The following is a 22540-nucleotide window of genomic DNA, read 5'->3' as shown; positions in this document are numbered from 1 at the left end:
TCGTCTGAGGACCCGAAGACCATAGGCATCCAACAAAGGTCTTCGGCCTTGTCCCTTATGCACAGAGATTTCTCCATGTTCTCTGAATCTTTTGATTATGTTATGCACTGTAGATGATGAGAGTTACAAAGCATTTGCAATTTGACATTGAGGAACATTGCTTTCCACAATCTTTTTACGCTCTTTCACAGATTGGAATTTCTCCATTTAAACATTTGTTATGCTATCTAAATAATTATATTGGCTCATGTGATTTAAAAGTCTTTTAGTTTTCATTTTATTCAAATTTAAAAAAAACGTCCCAACTTGTATAAATATACTTTTATTCAGCAAGGGTGCATTACCTTGGCAGTAGGAAGGATGCAAAAGTGACAGTAAAGACATTTATAATGTTACAAAAGATTTCCATTTCAAATAAATGCCATTCCTCTGATTGTCAAAAAAGCATCATGGTTTCCACAAATTATATTAAGCAGCGCAACTGTTTTCAACTTTGATAATAAGAATTGTTTCTTGAGCATCAAATCAGCATATTACAATGATTTCTGAAGGATCATGTGACACTAAAGACTAGAGTAATGATGCTGAAAATTCAGCCTTGCCATCACAGGAATATGTATATATTATTCTCTTTACAATATTTTGTAGTTAACTAACCACTAGATGGCACCAAAGTCATGGGGAAATCTCACATGGCCAAAATTGTGATTTCTCTTTATGACATCATCCTTCATGCCAGACATTAGCCATAGCAGCACAGGAGAAAAGTGGTGTTTTGTTCTTAAAGGGAGGACATCTGATGAAATTAAATGTGTCATGACATTTGGAGAAGCTATCATTTGAACTTAAATTTGAACTGATTTAAAAAATCATTATGTTAGTGTTCTATTCAAATGAACTATAGAGATGAAGAGTTCATATTAGGTTGACTTACTTTTCAATGGTTGTCAAAAGCACATCATGCATTGTTAAATTCATAGCATTATGGAACTGTGGCTACTTTTCATTTCCTTCCTCAAACAGCCCTCCCTCTCCACCTCCCAAAAATATCCACAGCATAAATTCCGTTCAACCTAGTTTTTGTGGATGGATGGTTCCATTATCTGTTGAGCCTGGCTGCAGACTGCAGAGTATTGTCAGGTAGCTAGTGGCTGTGTCAGACAGCACACATACTGTAGGACTCCCTGAGGAGTGCCTGACTGTCTCTGATCTACATGTCTGAACGGCAGTGGGAGTGGATGATGCATTGCTTCTGTGCTTGTGCCTTTGGCAGATGCACTTCCACTGCCAGTATCTCGCATGTAATGGCAATAATCAAAAGCCTGACTTTGTTGAGAGGTGAATGTGACCTTTTCAGAGAACACAAGCCTTTATTTTTGTTTAGAAATGGGTCTTTTGACTTGGTGATTTGTCTAATATTGACACATTTGCATCATAATTTCCTTTCATTTCTTGTAAATTATAAAACTTGTAATCAGTATCATATATATATATATATATATATATATATATATATATATATATATATATATATATATATATATATATATATAATTAAATTGATTGAATGAATTTGAGTGACTTATAAGTGAATTGCATAATGCTCATTCATACTCATTTTGCTAGGCCAAAGTCAAGGTCAGAAATAATCACTCTGCATTCACAACATAATTTTGAATTCCCAGGATATTAGATGGCCTTGCCGTCCCTTATCTGCTACCCAAAGCTGGGCTAAACTACTCCCATCCTAGCGTGCATTTCCCAAACAATGATTTTACTATGACTTTCAACATATTTCCATGGTAAGGTCATGGATATGGATTATTTATAAAATGAAGGACTGAACAGTGATGTGCATTCCACTGGTGGTAAGAACCAAAAAAATGCCATGCCTATTTTACATGATGCATTGTTCAAGATAAAACATGTACTTGGGAATTTCATCTCTTGGAGAATTTTTGCACTGGAGTGAGCCACATTTTCTTCATGAATGTCCCATTAGCACTATCACACATATCAAAGTATAATAATAAAACAATATTTCTTGAAAAAAAGGAAAAAAAATCTTAATGTCCTTTAGCCTCAATTAGGTGAATGCTTAATATAATATCTTGTCTTTGAGCACTAAAATGCATCATTTTGAGAAATTCTCGTAACAAATGCTTTGGAGTATCATCTTAAACACACTATGAAATCACGCTGTAAGAGCTCAGTCAGCAGCTTTCAGGTGTCTGCAGTGTGTCTTCCTCTCTCATGTATCAGAGAGATGGGAGGCAGAGTGAAGCCAGAGGCACAGTGTGCGGTTTGGCCAGCAGACTGGGAGGACATCCAGCACAACGGGCCTGAGGCTTTCAGATGAATATCTTTATTTTGAATCCAGCACTTTGCAGACACACTTGCCTTGAGATGTGAAAGTCAGCGTCTTAACTTAATGAGAAATCTGACACCACTATAATGTTCAGCAAAACTTTATAATAACAAACATCATTCATTTATTTACTAAAGAGATAATTATTTAACATTCATTCAAATAATTTTGAAACTTTGAATAATATATTTTCATATACTGTATATAATATACACGATCTATCTATCTAGAGGCTAAAATTAACAATCGCCAAGCGCCAAATGCGAGTAAAAATTTGCATTGGTGAGTATATAAAAAATGGTGTCAATCACCAGTTGGCCAGTAACATTTTTTTAAAATTCTAACAATGCAATGTTGTAAGAACATGAACGTGAAAAAACGTGAATGGCACTCAGTTGACAGCCAGTGCTGCATCATCACGAAAGTAAGTCTTGCCTATTTAAATATTCAACTGCAAAAAGACGCGAAAAGAGAACTCAATTCATTACTGGCGCACTGTTTGGTAAGTTTAAACATCGATAGAGCACGCTCAGAAATCCGCATCTCAGACAGCACGTGAATACTAAATTGAGCTCTCTTTCACATCTTCTTATGCTTGAACAGACAAATTCACACACACACACACACACACACACACACACACACACAAAGCCTGTCTTGGTAAGGATCCTAGTTGGTTATGTCTTAAGTGAACATAAACAGTTGAGAAATAAAATGCACATGTAACAGTATCAGTATATTGGATCCGTGCTATAGGTCTTAAAGTGACAGCAGCCTAATAGTCCTGCTGCTGTCTGTTTTTAATGTTTATCAAACAACAAAGGACAAAGTAAAAAAAAAAAAAAAAAAATCACTCACTGATCTTGACTGAATAACTATTGTAACTTTAATAAGGATTAATCTATGTTTAGTTTATACAGTAAAGACTATGCAGACTATATTTACATTTATAGCCTATTAGGCTATAGGGTTGTGGTGGTGAGGAAATTTTCCCACAGTTAATTGACATGTGACAACTTCGGAAATACCGGTATCATCGAGAGGGAGGGGGGTGCGCACCTCGCTTTTAAATCACTAATTTGAAAGTGAAAGTAAAATGCGCGCGGCTGCACGGGCATTCCTGACCGTGCGGAGCAGAGCAAGCATTTTCAGTTAATTTCTATGGAAGATGAGCTTCCATATGAATGAACTGAAAACACTCTGCGCCAGTAGATATGCACCATTATGAATGGTCATGGGCATTTTACTTTCGCTTTCAAAATAGCGGCAATTGCTTGAATGGTGGGTTCATTATAATTTTTAAAGGTGCTAAAGAGGATGTTTTGTTTTATACATTTTTGCAATATTACTTGAAATTGTCTTTAATAACTGATAAAAGACTATTTATTAGGTGCACTGAAAGGAATAATATTAATATACATCATCTGTGTATGAGGTAGGGCCTTAAAAACATCAGCCAATCGTTTACGCAATCATCGCGTAAATGATTGGCCCGGCTTGTCAATCACTGCCATGACGTTCCTTGTGCGAGACGTGCACGGCTGCGCGCTCCAGTAACTTTCCACACTCCACAGGCGCCACATGCAATGTTTTAATCAGGAGACAGGAGTAACAACTGCAGATTATGAGTTACCTGCGGTGAGTCTGACAGAATGAATCCACTAACACGACACAGCGAATGCCGGTGGTAAACATTCGTGTTCCAATACTCGTGCACGAGTTTTGGGAGGCGTTCCCTCGAAATGAGCTGTGAAGGAGGGGGGTTGTTCTTACGCATGCGCTCATTTCAAAAACTCACTAACAGTCTTTGGTTTCACAGTCGACGAAAAGATCCTCTTTAGCACCTTTAATGAAAAACACAAAAACTAGAAAAACACAACTAATCCTTTGCAGGTTCCCTGTTAGCACAGGGTTTAAATCCAAAATACTGCCAAATAGGCGCTTTTATATTTCGCTTTGAAACCAAATCTTCTGCCATCATCTTGTCTCTCGTAATAAATTAAATCTGACTCCTGCTGCTGGTCTGTGCTGTGACTCTCGTTCGGCTCATGCTGCATTAAGCATATGCATTAAGTTTTAATTGTAGTGTCTGTTTTCCAACTGAACTAAATGATTTTTATACTATAAAAAAAAAAATCAAAACAACAGTGGGGGACGGTGGGCAAGTGATGTAACTGGGCTGAACACCACCAACACCGACTATCGCAAGCTAGTTTTAGCTGTGGTATCAAAATTGGAAAAGAGGATTGTGAATTTTCCCTGGTAATAAAATTTTGGTGTCATAACTGCCTGTTTTTGCAAACAGTTTCATGGCTGGTAAATCCGGTAAAAAGTATATCAATCAATCGATCAACCAATCAATCAACCAACCAACCAACCAAATAATCAATCCATCAGTCAATCAGTCTCTCTGTCTCTAATATATCACCTAGAAATGCTTGAGCAACTAACCAAAACACCATAGGAACCACCTAGCCATGCCCTTACCAATCAGCCAAAACACCATAGCAACCACTTAGAAATGCCTTGGAAACCAACCTAGAACACCACAGCAAACGCCTAGTCACACAGCAACCTGTCAGAACACACTAGCAACCGTTCAAAACATCTTTGCAATCACCTAACAAGGTTACATCCCTTTAAAATCCCTTTTTCAAACATCCCAAGTTCAAACTACACAATATTTAACTTCAGACTCCAGACTGACCTTCAAACTGTTTCCAATTTGCTCCAAATATCTGCCATTTGGAAACTCTTATCAGTGCTGTTGGTTTAGCTCTCTCTGGGGCTGCTGTCTCTGGTTCTGATTAGTGCAGATGGCAGCCCCCATGACTCCCACTGTCATAAAATCAGTTGACCCACAATGGTTTCCTTACATTCTGAGAGCCATTAGCTCTTCCTGTGTGTTTTTACTTTGTAGAGAAATACAAGGATTATTCTGAACTTTGATATCCATGGTTATGTCTACATGACAGACGTTTATTTAAACATACAACCAGGGACATTATAGATATTTTAACTTATGTACCCCTTCACTGACGTCAAAAAAGAAAGGTGTTCTTTTAACTTATTTATACTGGATATCATTTAACATTATCATTATTAAAACGGCCATTACACTTTTAAACTAAAAACAACCGATACTGTAGGTGAAACACAAGTAGCTTAGTTTGAAATTGAAGCAGTGTGATATTAAATGGGACAATAACAGTAACTGAAATAATATTGTGATAAGTGTGAAACAAGTACAGAGGAAGTACTTACAAGATTTTTTTTTTTAAAGAATTGAATACGTACTAATATTCAGCAGGGATGCATTGATTAAATTGATCAAATGTGACAGTAAAGACATATATAATGTGATTCTACAGCATTCATTTGATTTCCATTTCAAAAACATGCTGGTCTTTTGAATGTTCTTTTCATTAAAGAATCCTGAAAAAATAAATTTTTCATGGTTTCCACAAAAATATAGCACAACTGTTTTCAACATTGATAATAATGTTTCTTGAGAAACAAATCGGCATATAAGAATGATTTGTGAAGGATCATGTGACACTGAAGATTGAATCAATCATGCTGAAAATTCAGCTTTGACATCACAGGAATAAATGACATTTAACATATGTTAAAATAATTCCAAAAATCAATTTTCAAATCTTATGAAAGCCCAATATTTCCTTTTAAAGTCATATTTTCACTTTTACGGGTTTAACAAAGCCAAACTTAAAGTCTTAACTAGTATCCCACGGGAACCCATCTGTAAAACTTACACTTGCAAACAGTATAACAGAACATCACACAGAAACAGCTGTAGTTTTACAATCACAATCATTCATGCGCTAAATTCATATGAAATGTGAATCAAAATGAGCAAGGAAAGGGTTAAAGTGTCAGTTTCAGATCAGAGAGCAGACGAACACCTTTCAGCATAGCTCAGGCAAAATTACAGGCCCTCACATTCATGCAAGACTACCTCACCAGCAGCAGCTCCACTCCTCACAGCCTGTTCCAAAAATACACAACTCACAAAGCCACAGCTTCCTGGATCTTTTTCATGCATTTGACACTCCAGATGTTACAGTCCTTACAAGCCACAGCTGGATCCAACATAGATGATTTACAGGTTAAAGAACAAAACTCCCATCGTCCATAAATTCCTATCCTCCTATAAACGCCGTACTGTACTTTCACCACGGTAAATCTCACATATCGATCCATATAAGTCGCCGTCTTTATGAGGAAAGTGTGTCCTTACCCTTAGCGTGAACAGATCGGTGCTCCTGCAGCTTGCGGCAACCGAGTCCCATGTTGGCACGCGGGTGCCAAAGAGGGCAGCACTACAGCTGTGCCATGTTAGTTACATCTCTGGCCTTCCTGGAAGGTAAATACGCAACATAGGTGTGTGCTGGGTGCATGCGATTGAGGGAGAGAGGAGAAGGGAAAAACTGAGCATGGGACTGAGAGAGACTAGGAGAGAAAAAGAAAAAGGAGTAAAAGAGAGAGCGCAAAGAACCCCACAGTACCATCACCACCAGAAACCCGAAAAACAAGTCCTCCGTCTGCTTCATTCATTCATTCAAAAAAAGAAGTTGTTGTGTTCTCTCTCTTTTTTTCAACCTTTTTCTTCCCCGCCCCCCGGTCTGTCAGACTCGCCCTCGCTAACCCTCATGAGCAGAGCCACCACAGTGCTCATCTTTGCCAAACATCCCCCCCAAACACAAACAGACCTGGTTAATCAATCTGTGTGTGTGTGTGTGTGGTTGGGGGTTGATGTGACTTCACACGGGGGGGGCGGTTGAACATTTCTGTAAGCCTGACGCACAAATCTCTGCATGTTGCCTGGTTCTTTTCCCCTATTAAATCTAACGGCTTATTAATTAAAACTTCCCCTCTTTGAAGACATTTCTGAGACCACAAGGGGCTTTGTGTGTTACACAGATGCTTTTATTGCACTTTGCCAGAAGGCTTTAGATCTGAGCTTTTAAATGTACCAAACTGCAATCTTCACAGACAGAGCGTGATGCTTCTGTCAGCTGTAAGGACATGCTCGGATCAGACCTCCCTACTCCAGTCTGCAGTCGTGCTTTTGTGTTGAGAACAGGCGTAAATAGAGCCATTGTTTGAGTGACTGATATAAAAAGACCAGGACTTATGGAAAGTGGGTTTAGTTTGCTGTACGCAACAAAACACCATTACACAGAGAAGCTCACTGTGTCCACCTTGCAAAAGGATTATAGGGGTGACAATAATAGTCAAGGTGTAAGAAATGAACTGCCGAATTAAAAACAAATATATAAATGGAGGCCAGTGTTGAATCTCAACAACTAATGCATGCTTCATTCTCAGCAGAAGTTGCTAAGACTTGCCTTTTGTTTGGCCTTTTTAAGAGCTATTCTTTCTCTAACTCCTAAGAAGTGTGCAAAGACTCTCAGAGACAGGGGATTTAGCCTTTATTCACTTTGAATCTTAATTTCAATAATCTGGAAAGCAAGACCACCAAGACACACCAAGAGAGGTTTTTGTGTCCGCTCTTCATGCCAAATAATCAATGACTAATCAGTTTTATTTTTTTACACAATAAGTGTGTGATTTTCAAGCATGTTCTCATTTATGTTTCACTTGAGTATGAATTCATAAATCCATAGTGAATACCTCAAATAATTCAAATAATAATAATAATAATAATAATAATAATAAAGTAATTTATTCCTGTAATGGCAAAGGCAAATTTTCAGCATCATTACTTCAGTCTTCTGTGTCACATGATCCTTCAGAAATCATTCTAATATGCTGATTTGCTGCTCAAGAAACATTATCAATTTTTAAAAGTTGTGCTGCTTAATATTTTTGAGAAAATATTTGATTCATATTTTTAAGACATATTTGATACATTTGATTACATTTTAGTAGAAATAAAAATCTTTTTGTAACATAAATGTCTTTACTGTCACTTTTGATCAGTTTAATGCATCCTTGCTGAATTAAAGTATTAATTTCTATATATAATAAAAATCTTAATGACCCAAAACTTTTGAACAAAAGTGTATAACATTAATGATTTATTCTTTCCCTTCTTTTTCTTTTTTTACCTTTTACCTGCTTTCATTCCATGTACTTTTTCATGCTTAGATTTTGCTTCAGCATGAAATTAAAGTATTAAAGTTAATTATGACTAAGCGCTAGAGTCTAGAATACAGACACCTCGGTCCTGAATGCCAAGTCACATGTTGGTTTAGGTTGAACATTTACGTTCAGGTTTGATTGCTGTAGCAACAGCTTGTGATATTTACTTCTTGTAAATGAAAGAATTCTCATTTTACGACAAAGACGAGAGAGTCCGAGTGTTGCTAGGCAGCTAAATAAAATATCTCAATAAAAGGCAAAAAGACAACAGCATTTCACTATAACATCACCATATAAACCTAGCAGATGAGTTTCATAATGCAAACAGATTCTGCAGAGGATCGGAATAAAAAACATCATTAAAATTACCATCAAAATCAAACATCACCTGTGTAAACAGAAGTGTCTCTAGTGATGTATAGTTACAGCAGGGCATAAATAATGCAGATAAGTGGAGAAAAAAGTCCAGCTGTCAGTGTCACACTTCAAAATATAGTGTGTGAGATTTTCTAATATTTGACAGTCAATGATCGCTCTCCTGGGTTTTGACAACAAGCAGCTTTGTCAGTAAATGCATGTGTCAAGCATGTGTCAGTAAATGCACCACTGTGGGCCACAGAGTGATATGTATCAGTTATTGCCATTTGTCTTTATTTTAAATCAAGGAATGTCCTTCATATGAGGGGACTGTCTGCAGCAGCTCATGTTAACCTATGATACTCTATACCGAATTCAAGGTTCAACCAAGGTCACATTCTTTGCTTATGAGATGCTGGGTCAGGCTGTGCAGAATGATGTGATATGCGAAGGTTCCCAGAGTACATGTAAACAATAGACGCTTCAGCAGAATCTGTCCCTTGGGAACATGCTGCTGCATCTGTAGCGTGACCCATGTGACACAACAGAGGTGGACTGTTTGCTTTGAATTAGGAATTCAGGCTAATCGTATATTATTGCTAATATGTGACATTACAAAAGTTAATAACTGTTGGATAATGTGTGCCAATAACTTAAATGACAACTAAACTGACATAACAATTACCTCACCTTGTTGTTGAAGGGTCACCCTCATGTCGTTCCAAACTCGTAAAAAAATGATTAATCATCGGAACACAAATGATATTTTTAATGAAACTTGAGAGATTTCTGTCCCTCCATTGACAGTCTACACAACTACCACTTTGATGCTTCAGTTCATAAAGAGATCATAAAACTAATCCATATGAATTGAGCGGTTAAGACCAAATTTTCTGAAGAGGCTCGATCACTTTATATGATGTATAACAGGTGACATTTTTATTTTTTTTCATTATTTTCTAATCTACTAGAAAATGTATTAATACATTACATTATATTATTAGCATAACAACTTGAGTCAAAAGTTGAATTGAAAAATGTATATAAATTTCAGAATTTCACAATATTTGGTATGACCCCCTTATGCCAAATGAAAGCAGCACTCAGGCTGAAATGTCATAAATGCATAGAAATAGTATTAAATATTTGAAGAGTTCATTTCCAAAAACCGATAAACGCCATTTTTAAAAAATAAATAAATAAATAAATAAATAACTAAGTGCTGTGCATTATTCTCCATATATAGCACGTTCTGTACCCTAAATCCATTTTGTCAGAAAAGCCAGTATTGTCCACTGTCAGCCATCGCAAGTTCACGTTTTACAGATGCCGACAAGCGCCCTTGTTGTTTGTGTACAGAAACTGATAAGTCCCTTTTAGCGAATCAGCGCACAGTATTCAGGTCAGGTGACAAGGCTTCTAGTCACTTCAAAAAGACGCGCTAGCTGAGGGAAGTTTTGTCAAAGCTGACTAAAAGTGATCGAGGATTTATAATTTCGACTCCTGTAAGTCCTTGTACACCATACACGACTTACATGCTGAAAAATTGGTTGTCCTTTTGCTTGTGTGTGTGTGTGTGTGTGTGTGTGTGTGCGTGTGTGCGCGCGCGCGTTTCTGTGAATTGTGGGGACTTTCCATAGGCGTAATGCATTTTATACTGTACAAACTGTATTTTCTATCCCCTACACTACCCCTACCCCTACCCCTACCCCTAAACCTAACCATCACAGGAAACTGTGCACACTTTTACGTTCTTACAAAAACATAATTTAGTATGTTTATTAATCCATTTACATTGTGGGGACCGCTGGCTGGTAGGTGAACTCAGATGTAATATAAACAAGTACACACACACACAACATGTGTGTGTGTGTGTGCGCGCGCGTTTGCGTGCACGTGTGTTTGAGTGTGTTTTAAATGCAATTACTTGGTTTTTGTTTAACTATGAAACATGAAATGTGGAGTTATCTGCTTTTGCCAAAAAACGACTGTTGGAGTTATCTGCTTTTGCTAAAAACAAACTTTTAATATATATATAAAAAACATACTTTCAATGAACTTTAATTTTTTAATTTACCTGTATTTTTTAAAGTTATTATTACTTAATCAAAACAACCCAAATGCAGTTTGATTGATATTACTTGGAATGCACAATAAAAAAACATGATTTGTGAGAATTCCTAAAAATGGAGTTATCTGTTTTTGCAAATAAACTCTTCATTTATTATTCATTTTTTCTTCTTTTTTTTCCCCAATGTCATTCAATTTGACTTTTTATTTGTTGTTTATCTTTTTTATTTTAGGGTGTAAAGAAAACAAAACAGATTTTCAATGTGTCTCAGTCTTTAGAAGCTCACAGTAGGTGGTCAGCATTTTGCAAATGAAAGGATTTTAGTCTTCACAAATGTCCTTCATGTATCCTCAGAGGACACCTCATGCCCTCTAGTGATTAACTCTGGTAATGAGGAAGCTGTATTTCATCAGTAACAATATGCAAGCTCCCGTTCAGAGCCTGCGAGCACAGTGCCTTGTTTGTTTTCTTGCTTTGCCATTAAATTCTTCCTTGAGTGACAAGTAAGTCTAAGAGTATACTGTAAGACAGTACAAAATACAACTTGCACAGATTATGCCCTGATGGCACAAACCATTTAAATTGTTTTTAAATCAGACCACAAATGATTTAGGTAAATTTAATTATCTCCTACCTGGAACTATTTCAAAAAGATGCCGCCCAGGTTCATCAGGATTGGCTGTCAGCTCGTTGACTTGACTACCCTGCAACGGGATACATCCCTGGAGGGAACAAGAAAGAAAAGATGACTTAACAGTAAAAAAAAAAAAGAGCTGAAGGGCACATTTTTAGCAGTTTATGTCCAGTGTCCACAACTTTTTAACATTTTAAGCTGTTCTATCTTTTAAAGCATTAGGAGAATGAATTATTTCTCTGCAGAGATAACTGGAGATCAGTGTTCCATTATGCTATTGTAATTTGATAATTGATTTGTGGTGCTAATAAGCACCTATGGGGGCTTAACTTCAGGGCAGATGAGGCATTGTGGTATTCGAGTTCTCTGTTGTGTGCATGGCCCAATTTTACACTGTAATCAGCAATGCTGAGTCATGCATAATTAGACTCGACGACAGTCAAATCATAAATTATGCAGCAGCCTCCTTTAGTTCATCCTCCATCCTTCGCTGCATTAACACAGCAATGCAAGTTCTCATCGCTCTGAAATTCCTCTCTGCCATTTAGCTGCAGTTAAATGAAATTTCAGAGGGTATGCATTGATAAGGGTAAATGCTTATAGGGTTACCCACTCAAATGCAAGCTGGGCACATTTCTGCAGCCGAGATTGAATTGAGCTGTGATGGAGATGGGGTGGGGTCGGGGGGAGGGGGGTGTAGAGAAAGAGAGCAAGAGCATTAACAGGGAGTTTACGGGCTCCGGAGGAGAATAATACGAATTGAAGGATAGATGAGCCAGAGTCGGCCGTATACGCTGAGTAGTCATGCTGCATTAGGGGTCATAGGTCAGCTGCTCTGTATCCGCTAAATGCTTTGACTTACACTACAGCCAAGCAGGAGGGCATGCTGTTTCCAAATGAGTTTGTCAGGCTAACAGCATGCTGATGTCATCTTGCTGTAATGGAGACAGTGGAGGACATAGCTTTGTTTCCAAAGTCTTGCTGACAGGGGAGAATGAATCCCTAGTACATATGTGATATTTAGATTCAGATTTCTTTTTCTTTTTTACTTATTTTTTGTAATCTTTCGTAATAAAAACAAAATCACATAACATGCATATAACTCATAAACAAAAGTTACAATATATCAACTATTTTGCATTAGCTTTCATATTTAAAAAAAATACACATGAACAGCAATGAGGAAAAGGGGGAATTTTAGGGCAGTTGACAATGGCAAACAAATTTATTTAGCAATTGTTTTAAAAAAATATTGTTTCTCTGTTCTAAATATTGCTCATATTTTGTGCAAATTCTTGCATAGTGTCTTGAGTATTTTTCCCCCAATATTTATAATGTATACATTCATGCAGGGTGCGATTTGTGAAAATTCCAGAGGGGGGATGTTTTGAAAAGTAATTTTTTTTTTTTTTTTTTTTTTTTTTTTTTTCCCTTGAAAATAAATTAAAAACCACAGTCGAGCTATATACTATATTTTGACAGCTGTTACAGAAATATTTGTCCAAAAAATCTTCTGATTTAACCTTGAGATTTGAAGTATTAGATAGCTTCGATATTTACATAATTTAAGCTATAATAAAATAATATGCAGCGCGTGCGCCACCACATTTGCGCGTGCAATTCTTGAGTGCGCGCCGCGAGCACAGTATAATGGCTGATTGGACAGTCATGTTAATTTTTCTGAATTTTACACACATAGCCTGACAACATCTCATCTGACCGCAGTTCACTGTTATTCAACTGAAGCTCCCTCATCGTCACCTGTACCTTTTCCGCGCTCGTTTAACTTGCGCCTGGCGCTGAGGCAAAATTGGAATGCGCGTCTGAAAAGTGTCCCGTTTGTTGTGGTCATAAAGAGACGGTTCTATATAAACGCAGCGTTTTACTTGGCAATGTTTTCAAAAAATATATATTTTTGGTATTTTATGTGATGGCAAAGCTGAATTTTCAGCCTTCAGTGTTAATTGATAATCTTAAGTATAATAAGTGCTACTTTATATTTTTGTGGAATCTGACTCCTTGATGAATAGAAAATTCAAAAGAACAGTATTTATTTAAAATAGATTTTTTTTTGTGACATTATAAATACTTTTGATCATTTTTACGCATCATTGCTGAATATAATTATTAATATCTTTAATACAAAAAAAACTTTTGAACAGTAGTGTGTGTGTATATATATATATATATATATATATATATATATATATATATATATATATTTTTATTTATTTATTTTTTTTTTATTTTTCATAAAATTTAAAACATACAGCGGCTCAAAAATTATGTAGTCACTTCAGATATCTAATGCATTGAAATGTGTACATTTTGAGAGTGTAAAACTTTTAGGAGCACTGCCTGAAAGAATACAGTGTTGTTCCTCCCACTGATGAAGTCTAGCCCAATATCCTGTAGATGGTGTGTGCTTGAGGGGTTGAACTTGAAAATAGTGAAGTCATTAGTTATCTCACAATGCTTAAATCAGAAAGAGGAATAACATATTGATTTTTTAGAGGTAGGGTTATTGATGAGATATGAAATAAAAGGTCAAGGTCTCTTCTTTTTTTAAATCTATTTTTGCAGCATTAACTGTCACACTGTTTAGACACAACAGGGTCAGACTTTATTCTGATTAATGTGGCTGAAAAAGGCAACCTTTTATTTCAGATACAATAACAAATCATCTATTGTTATTTCTGTTCTCAGGCTGTTCTGTCCTCCTCCCACTGTACCTGTGGTTTGGTTTCCTCCTCATCCTTGTAGAAGTAGAGCTGATCCGTTCGGAGCACAAACCAGCGCAGCTGCCAGTTCTTCATGATGCTGCGCTGTTTCTTAAGCCAGCCTGCTTTCAGCGCCCTCTCTTGGAGGCTGGGGGACGACGGCCTGCTGGAGCCGCGGGAGAGCTCCCCCATGACCATGCTCTTAGACCTAGCTGGAAACGTAAACACACATACAAACATTCAAACATGTTAGGTTAGATTATATGCCACATTTACATCTCAGTTCTGCTCAATCTAAGCCAAGTGAATTTGCCTCCACGAGTTTGGACAAGTGTATGCACAGAACACACATAAAAATGAATAGATGAGTTGGGTAATGCCAGCAATTTTCCACCACAGCTGAAAACAAGATGTATCATGCATGCCTTATGACAGGCTCCTTAATGATGCAAAGGGACATTTTTTGGGCTTATTCATGAATTTAAATTCCTCTTATGTTGACCAGAGACAACCACAAACCACAGCAAAGCGGATCAGATGGGGCAGCTGTTTTTGAGACGCATGCCCAGTGTCACAAGCAGCTCGTGGGCCGGAAGGGAAAAATCAATCCTTTCTTTCCTGTGTGCTGAGAGCAGCAGGATAGCAGTAAACATGAGAGTGCACTCCCAAGCTTTCTTTGTACAGCCATGTTCAGGATCACTCTGGATCTCCCTCTTTCTGCCTTATCCCATTCCTCCTATTTGCTAAGTCATGATTGATTTTTTTTTTTTTTCCCTAGCCTTTATCACATTCACAGTGGCTGGGTCACTTATTATGCAGTATGCTCAGAATTTATCTTCACTTATTGGATAAAACATTAAAATTATGTATTTAAAATAAAATAATTCAAATATGTTTTAAAAAGTTGTAAATCATTAATTTGTTCCTTTTATCATATTTTAATGTGTGAATTGTAAAATAATGTCATTACTTTCATTTTAATGCTAATTTAATGTCATTTAATGCAAATTATAATACAAAAAGGTGTAAATATATTAAGAAAAAATCTAAATTTTATTTTGTCCTTTCTTCAACTGATTTTTTAAAAAATGTTTTACTGTATTAGAAATATTATATTATAATATAATTGGTAATTACATTCTCAATTTAATTTTCCATCATGCCTTTGTAACCTCCCTTTAACTAACACAAGCCAATTCCTCAATGACATCATCCAGGAAGTGATGTCATTTTTGCTGGACAAACATTAACACAAACATCACAATATTGGCAATGGATTTCATGAATTCTGTGATTTTTAAAATACATAAAATTTATATTAAAAATATATTTTAAAAATATATACAAATATATTATATATATAAGCATCCTGTAAGTGAACAATGCTTTTTTCCCTTATTTTTTATCACCTTATTTTTTTTTGCCATTGTGTAAACAATCAAGATATAATCATACTTCCTTAAATTGCAACACAAGTATATTCTTTCTTTCTTTTGTCTCTTTCTGCATAACAGGAATGTCCTACCCATTCTGCTCCTCAGCCTCCCCATCTGAATGAAGGGCTGCAAACGCTGCCTCTGATTCAATCACTGTAAGTAATGGAAGCCTCATCAGTGTAAATGTACACCTACAGCCTCATGGAGAGAGAAAGAGTGAGAGAGCACAAATTGAAAAGAAGGAGGGTGGGAGAAAAGCCCCTAAAATGATCCAGCCTTTTGAACAGCAGTCTCCAGGGACACACAGAATGATGTTTCTCCTTATTTCCCATAAACGTAGCGGCCAACTCTCAATAACATGCAGGTTGCCGACCGGGCAGAGGGTTCAGCATCAGAATTTTCCTCAATTTGTCTGATTTTTTTTGCTCCTGTGACATGTTCACAGTCTAAAAATACTGGAAGTCTGAACTAGGCCCATGCATATTTAATTCGGACTCATTTTTTGGAATGACAAAAGAGCCTTTCTTTTGTGTGTCTGTTCCTTAAATATCCTTTCAGGGCACTGGTACTGAATATGAAGACTTTAAGAATTAATATTAGCAATTAATCTATGCCTGAAATGATCAGGCTGCTTAAAATAGCCTCGTAATAAAGAGTTTCGTACAAGACATGTTTTATGAGGACACCTTGAGTATGGCACGAGGAACAGAATATTAATGAATTTTGTGTAGCTCCTATGGTTTGGATTATTCCTTAGATCTGCTGCGGACTTGAACCCAGCTCTATTATAATTGTCTTTAGGATTATAACAGGACTTAAAAACGAATTATGCCTAATACAAGTTCATAAAAAGATGTAATGTCTAAAAGCATCTGAGCTTTACTATATTGTGTGTGTGTGTATATATATATATATATAATATATATATACAGTCAAACCAAAACTTCAGACACCTTGAACATTTCATTCATTAATATGGTTTATAGTTTTTAAAAAAAATGGTAATAAAATATGATCTCAAGAGTTAAACTGTGTCAGAAAAAATTAATCTTAATTATGCCAGATAACACTTAAGCAAAACATGGTCAGGTCAAAGTATCTGAATAATTTTTGGTTCCAAATTTTTGTAAATTTTAATGGTAGTCCACTGTATAAAGATATGTCACAGTTTACTTTATTAGTTTACTTTAGTTCACTTACATAAATTAACTATAGCGTCCTGCACCCACTAGTAAAAATATATCAAAAAATATCTGAATAATTTTTGGTTTGACTAATAATATATATATATATATATATATATATATATATATATATATATATATATATATATATTTACATATATATATATAGTAAAGTAGTTATATATATATATATATATATATATAGTAAAGTAGTTTATATATATATATATATATATATATATATATATATATATATATATATATATATGCACATTGTATTACACATAAGTACAGCATGTACAACACAAAACTAAAAGGCAATTGTAAATCCACTTAATGTTCTGACACTCAGAGTGGAATGACACACCAGTCGGCAAATGAAACCTGGCAGTGTCTGTGAGCCTGCTGTGCTGGAATATGTGCTGTAGCGGCTTAAAACACGGCGAACCCAACACCCTCACCAAAAGTGACACAATCCATATGCAAGATGTCAAATGCAGAGCCCAGCAGACATACAGTGCACTTCAAATGCTCCGGTTTGCTTTATGTTGCACAGCAGGGCAGAAATCAATCTACAAATAGCCTCTTACCACAACTGCTGAAGCAGATAAGCCTATTCTCCATTTACGAGGAGAAATAATCAGGAAAAAACATGCAATTATTATCAGTTCAACTTTAAAAAATGATGCTGCACCTGTTTTGTGCATGGAATTGATCAATGGTAACAACTATACATTAAGACTCAATTTAGCATCATAAACTAACAATAATCCAATTTAATTAACAATCAAGGTTAATTTATGAATATACTATTATTTAGTTTTAATTCATGTTCATAACAATATCATGTTAATTTATAGAACAGGAAATGTTAAAATTGACCAAAAGTACTGTTTATTGGTTAATGCATTAGGTATAATGATCTAACAATGTTAATGAATTGAACCTTGTTGTAAATTGACATCTGATCAATAAACCTACAAGCTACTACCTACTGTATGTACATTACATTTAGTTTACATTTTATATGACATTTAGCTTAAGTATACTGTATGCCCTAATAGCAGGTTACAGGCTATTGTCAGCAAGCTTTTTCTCATGCAGGTGAAACAGTTTGACATTCAGCTGTTATGATTTATTGCACCTATAAGTCCCTTGTGTGTTGAGACTACAATTCATCAGACCAAGAATAGAACATGAGTTCATGTATAGAAAATGACATGGAAATATAATAATCATGCTCCTTCTTGACTTTTCTGCATCATCATGTATGAAAAAGTGAAACAAAATCACAATATAAAACATCAGCGTTATGAGGCACGATCAGCATGTGTCAAGATCCGAATCATGACTTCCTGGTTAAGGAGTGTGACACAAAGCCAGAGACCACTTACACTCATTAACCACTAATCAAGCTGAAAGATGTTACCAAGCAACCGCCCAGTGTGTTGGATCACTGCCATGGAGCCTCAGAGAAATACTCTCCTCAACAGCCCATCACTGAGCTGAGACTACGAGCCGGTAGTGAGCGCAGCTAAAGCAGCTACGGATGGGAATGCATGACAGTGATGCTGAGAATTAAAGGCAGATCATATCATGCTTACCTCTCCTGGACTGTCTAATCTTGGGGCTTAGCATGGTGTTCATAGCTGAGCAACACTGTCCTCCATCCACATGTTGGGATCCGCACTCTACTCTCTCCTCCTGAGCCTCGCCCTGTTGCACCTCTTCCGCCTGCTCTGGACAGCATCTGTCTTCCTCCCTCCCTCCCTCCCTCCCTCCCTCCCTCCCTCCTCTCCCTCCCTCTCCTCCCTCATGTCCCACTGGCCCACTGCACTGAGCGGCACGCTTCCCGGCCCCTCCCACCCTTATCATGCAGAGGCAGCTGGAGGAGAGAGACCTCTTGCACACGCTCAGAGCCACCCTTACCCATAATGCATTATTTATCCCACACCACCCAAATTAATTCCACTCCGGACCAGCCATTAAAGGCCTGGATGATTACACTCAATAATTCAGTGAAGCAGAAACAGACGGGCTTCTGCCATTTCCCCCCCATTCTCCCTCCCTCCTAATTGGCTCTTTAGTCTGGTGAATATATGTGCATGTGCTTGTGAGTACTACTATATGTACTTCTCTATTTCTCTCCCTCACTATACATTCGCCTTTTCATTGTCTAGCTTTTCCTCACTTCAAATCACTTCCAAACAACAACAAAAAGTAGTAAAAGTGATAGTTCTGCCAGAAATTCTGTCATTATTTACTCACTCACATGGGGTACAGCCCATATGTTGAAGTTTCAAGCACCAAAAAGGACAAAAACGAATTAAAAGTATACAATAAAAATACCGGTTTATGACTTGTGTGCTATATTCCAAGTCATATAGTAGGTTATTGTGAGGGACAGAATGGAATTATGGTACAAAAGAAAACAGAACTAAAATAAAATATGATTTCAGAAGAATTGGAATATACTGCAGAATTAATATGAGTTATTTTTATGGCACTTTTGTCATTTTTGGACATGGTCATTGTGAACTGGCATTAGAGCTGCATATAAATATTCTTTAAAATTTCTCCTGTGTGTTCATTACAAATAGAATAGAAAATAATAGCTTATAGGTTTGGGTGAGTAAATAATTTTTCTTAAACTTAAATTGTTATTCAGTCTTCATGTGCTTTAATAGTATTATGAACATCTAATAGTTGCATTGATGAATATATAAAACAAAATTTTTTATAAATAAATTGTCAGTAACAGTAGAGACTGTTGACGTGACTGCAGTGGTTCAACCTTAATACTATGAAGCGACGAGAATACTTTTTGTGTGCAAAAACAACAAAATTAAAGCTGCAAGCAGCGATGAAAGGGCCCTCACACCTGGGCTCATCGCGACCCGCCTTAGGAAATCAGTAAACAGTGGGCGACATGCATGTAAGCAAGTAAATACAGGAGCATTATGGCAAAGTCATTTCAAAGTGTCACACTTCCTGCTGACAACAGGTGGCGCTTTGACTGTAACTGAATATTGCCATGTAGATGTCCTCAGGCCAGAACTATTATCAAGTTTGGAGCAGATCAGACATTGTATGCCTGAGTTACAACAGCTTACCGTTTCGTGCCGTTAATCATACATAATCACTTAGCCAAGTGTTGCATGATTTAAGGTGTTTGTAGCATGTTTGGTACTTCGTGGCATATTGAAATGTGTTTCTGGGATTGAATTACAGTGTGAAGCATGGCATTTCCTGTTGCCAGCAGGTGGTGCTATGACTAACTGATTAAAATTGGCATATAGATAGCTTTAGGTCAGGACTCATCACACATGTGAAGTTTGGGGCAGATCGGACATTGTATGCCTGAGTTACAACAGCTTGAGAAACATCAGACTTTGTCAGGCCACCACAGACACAGTGATATTTAACATCGCTAAGGCCTTAAGATTAGACTGACCAAATATGATGTTGATCTGATTAAATCTCTACGAGGAGTTAATCACAGAGTAAAACAAGTCATTTCATGTTGCCTGCAGGTGGTGCTATGACTGTAACTGAGTATTGCATTGTAGATGTCTTCAGGCCAGGACTCTAATAAAACATGTGAAGTTTGGGGCAGATCCGACAATGTATGCCCGAGTTACAACAACTTCCTGTTTCATGGTGAAACCAAAATTTGTCAGGCCGCCACGGACACACCCTTCAGCGAAAACTCAAGATCTTCACAATTTAACATCGCAAAGGCCTTTAGATTAGACTGACCAAATATGACCTTGGTCTGATTAAAGCTCTAGGAGAAGTTTGTTAAATACTCCGTCTGGAAATAGCAAAAACTGCACAAATTTTGCAGAGAAAATTCAAAATATCTCACTTCCTGTTGGGTTTACAGATTTTGCACCCAGGGGCTTTTTTGTAGGTATTGGGCTGTTAGATGCGTCTACCGAATTTCATACCTGTACGCGAAACATAGCACGAAGGGTGCTAAATTGAAATGTTGTAGGTGGTGCTTTCAAGGCAGTTTTGAGCATGTTTAGGCCCTCAAAAATGCGATTCATTTCGGGGAAGAAGAATAATTGACTGATCAATTACAATAGGGTCCTCACACCATCGGTGCTCGGGCCCTAATAACGACTTTATTCAACAAATTAGTCTGTCCCCTGTTATACTGCTACGCTATTTTCGCTGCAGAGCTTCAGTGTTTATGTCTGAACGCGGGCTCACGCATGCGTCGTGCTGCTCACGTGACATGAGCCGGCCAATACTGAGCTGCCGTTCGGACGTAAACACTAAAGCTCTGCAACGAAAATAGCGTAGCAGGGGGGACAGACGAAATAGTTGAATAAAGTCATTATTTTTGTTTTGTTTTTTTGCACAAAAAGTATTCTCGTTGCTTCATAATATTAAGTTTGAACCACTGTAGGCAAGTCGATGGTTTTATCGATATCTTTAGCACCTCAAAAGGTGCAATGTCATTGCTGCCTATGTGTGGATCAGATACCCTCGGATTTCATCAAAAATATCTCAATTTGTGTTACAAAGACAAACTTAATGTAGTACTTAATGACAGAAATTTCACTTTTGGGTGAACTAACCTTTTAAGCACAATATACTACATACATATTCCTAGGTCATATAAATGTTATGACTGTTAAAAATAATTTGGTTCAACAAGATAGTTTACACTGCGCTCTCACTCATCTCATATATTGTCTTACATAAATTTAACTACATTAAGAATTCAGCTGTGATTCGCACTCAAAATTCAAAATCTTTTGTTATTTTACTTTATAGAAATGTTTCAGCTCTCAGGCCGTCTTCAGTGTGTGACAAATGTTACAAATAATTTTCCATTCATACCGTTAGTCATAAGTTATAAGAGATGTTGAAATCAAATTAAAAGTACTATACAGATCACTTTCAGTCAAACAAGCATATTAAAAAAAAAATTACCTAAAAATCTCCATCGTCTCTTTGGTGAATACTCAGAGTTGTACATTAGGGCTTACAATTTAGCATCTTCATGTATGGCATTTGAAACTAACCGCTTCAAACATCCGTGTAAGTAAAAGGAGAACTACAGTTTTAAGTTTAAAGTTCACCAATGTGACATCTACCAAGAGACTCCCACTCAATCCTTTAGGGAACTGAGGAGGAGAACTAAATGCAGATCTAATAAATTCACAAAATGTGTCCACATCATTAAAAAAAACAAGAGTGGTTCTCAGGAGAAAATTACTCCGGAATATGTCTCTCTAACACAAATACTATGAGGTCAGCATTTTCACATTTGCTATCCAATGAATTCACATACTCTAGAGTAGTCTGAAAAATATATGTGCTTAACTACATTATAAAGGGGAAATTTCCAAAAGCTGAGAAGTGTAAAATCACAAGAAAGTTGGTAGACTGACAGAGACATCTAAGGAAATGACAACTGCTAATGCAGAAGTGAAAACAGCAGTGCAGTGTACAAGTGCTTCTTATTATGGCCTTTTATGTAGGATGGTGTCCTATTACGGTTTTACACATTTTGTGCAATACTTATTGGTACTGATTGAAAAAATACAATAAATGAAGAGCAACAATAATCCATTATCAAGTCAAGGATTATTGTTGCTCTTCTGCAAAGTAATATGTATAACCATAT

The 22540-nt window shown here is 36.7% G+C and overlaps 1 protein-coding gene and 1 long non-coding RNA gene across 4 annotated transcripts in view; one reads left to right on the top strand and one right to left on the bottom strand.

Annotated features, from left to right (window-relative positions):
- arhgap22 (Rho GTPase activating protein 22) overlaps nucleotides 1–22022 on the bottom strand; it is a 35429-nt gene extending 13407 nt beyond the window's left edge. The window contains exons 1-3 of one of the 3 annotated variants that reach the window (XM_048205242.1): nucleotides 21844–22022; nucleotides 14289–14488; nucleotides 11557–11644 (exon numbers count right to left, since the gene is read on the bottom strand). In XM_048205242.1, the coding sequence (XP_048061199.1) occupies nucleotides 11557–11644; nucleotides 14289–14488; nucleotides 21844–21889 (334 nt within the window). In that variant the 5' untranslated portion in view covers nucleotides 21890–22022. Of the gene's footprint in view, nucleotides 1–6626; nucleotides 8083–11556; nucleotides 11645–14288; nucleotides 14489–18500; nucleotides 18657–21843 lie in introns of those variants that run through there. The other 2 variants (XM_048205244.1, XM_048205245.1) reach the window with 2 other exon arrangements.
- On the top strand, nucleotides 10244–17387 carry LOC125277046. Its single transcript, XR_007186798.1, has 4 exons — nucleotides 10244–10356; nucleotides 14263–14496; nucleotides 15791–15867; nucleotides 17249–17387. It is a non-coding gene; the product is annotated as an uncharacterized LOC125277046 (long non-coding RNA).
- Nucleotides 22023–22540: the final 518 nt, after the last annotated feature.

The sequence above is a fragment of the Megalobrama amblycephala genome, linkage group LG10 (assembly GCF_018812025.1).
Source record: "Megalobrama amblycephala isolate DHTTF-2021 linkage group LG10, ASM1881202v1, whole genome shotgun sequence".
In the NCBI taxonomy this organism is placed as follows: Eukaryota; Metazoa; Chordata; class Actinopteri; order Cypriniformes; family Xenocyprididae; genus Megalobrama; species Megalobrama amblycephala.
Note: the sequence above shows the minus strand (reverse complement) of the source record. Positions and strands in the feature narration are given on the sequence as shown.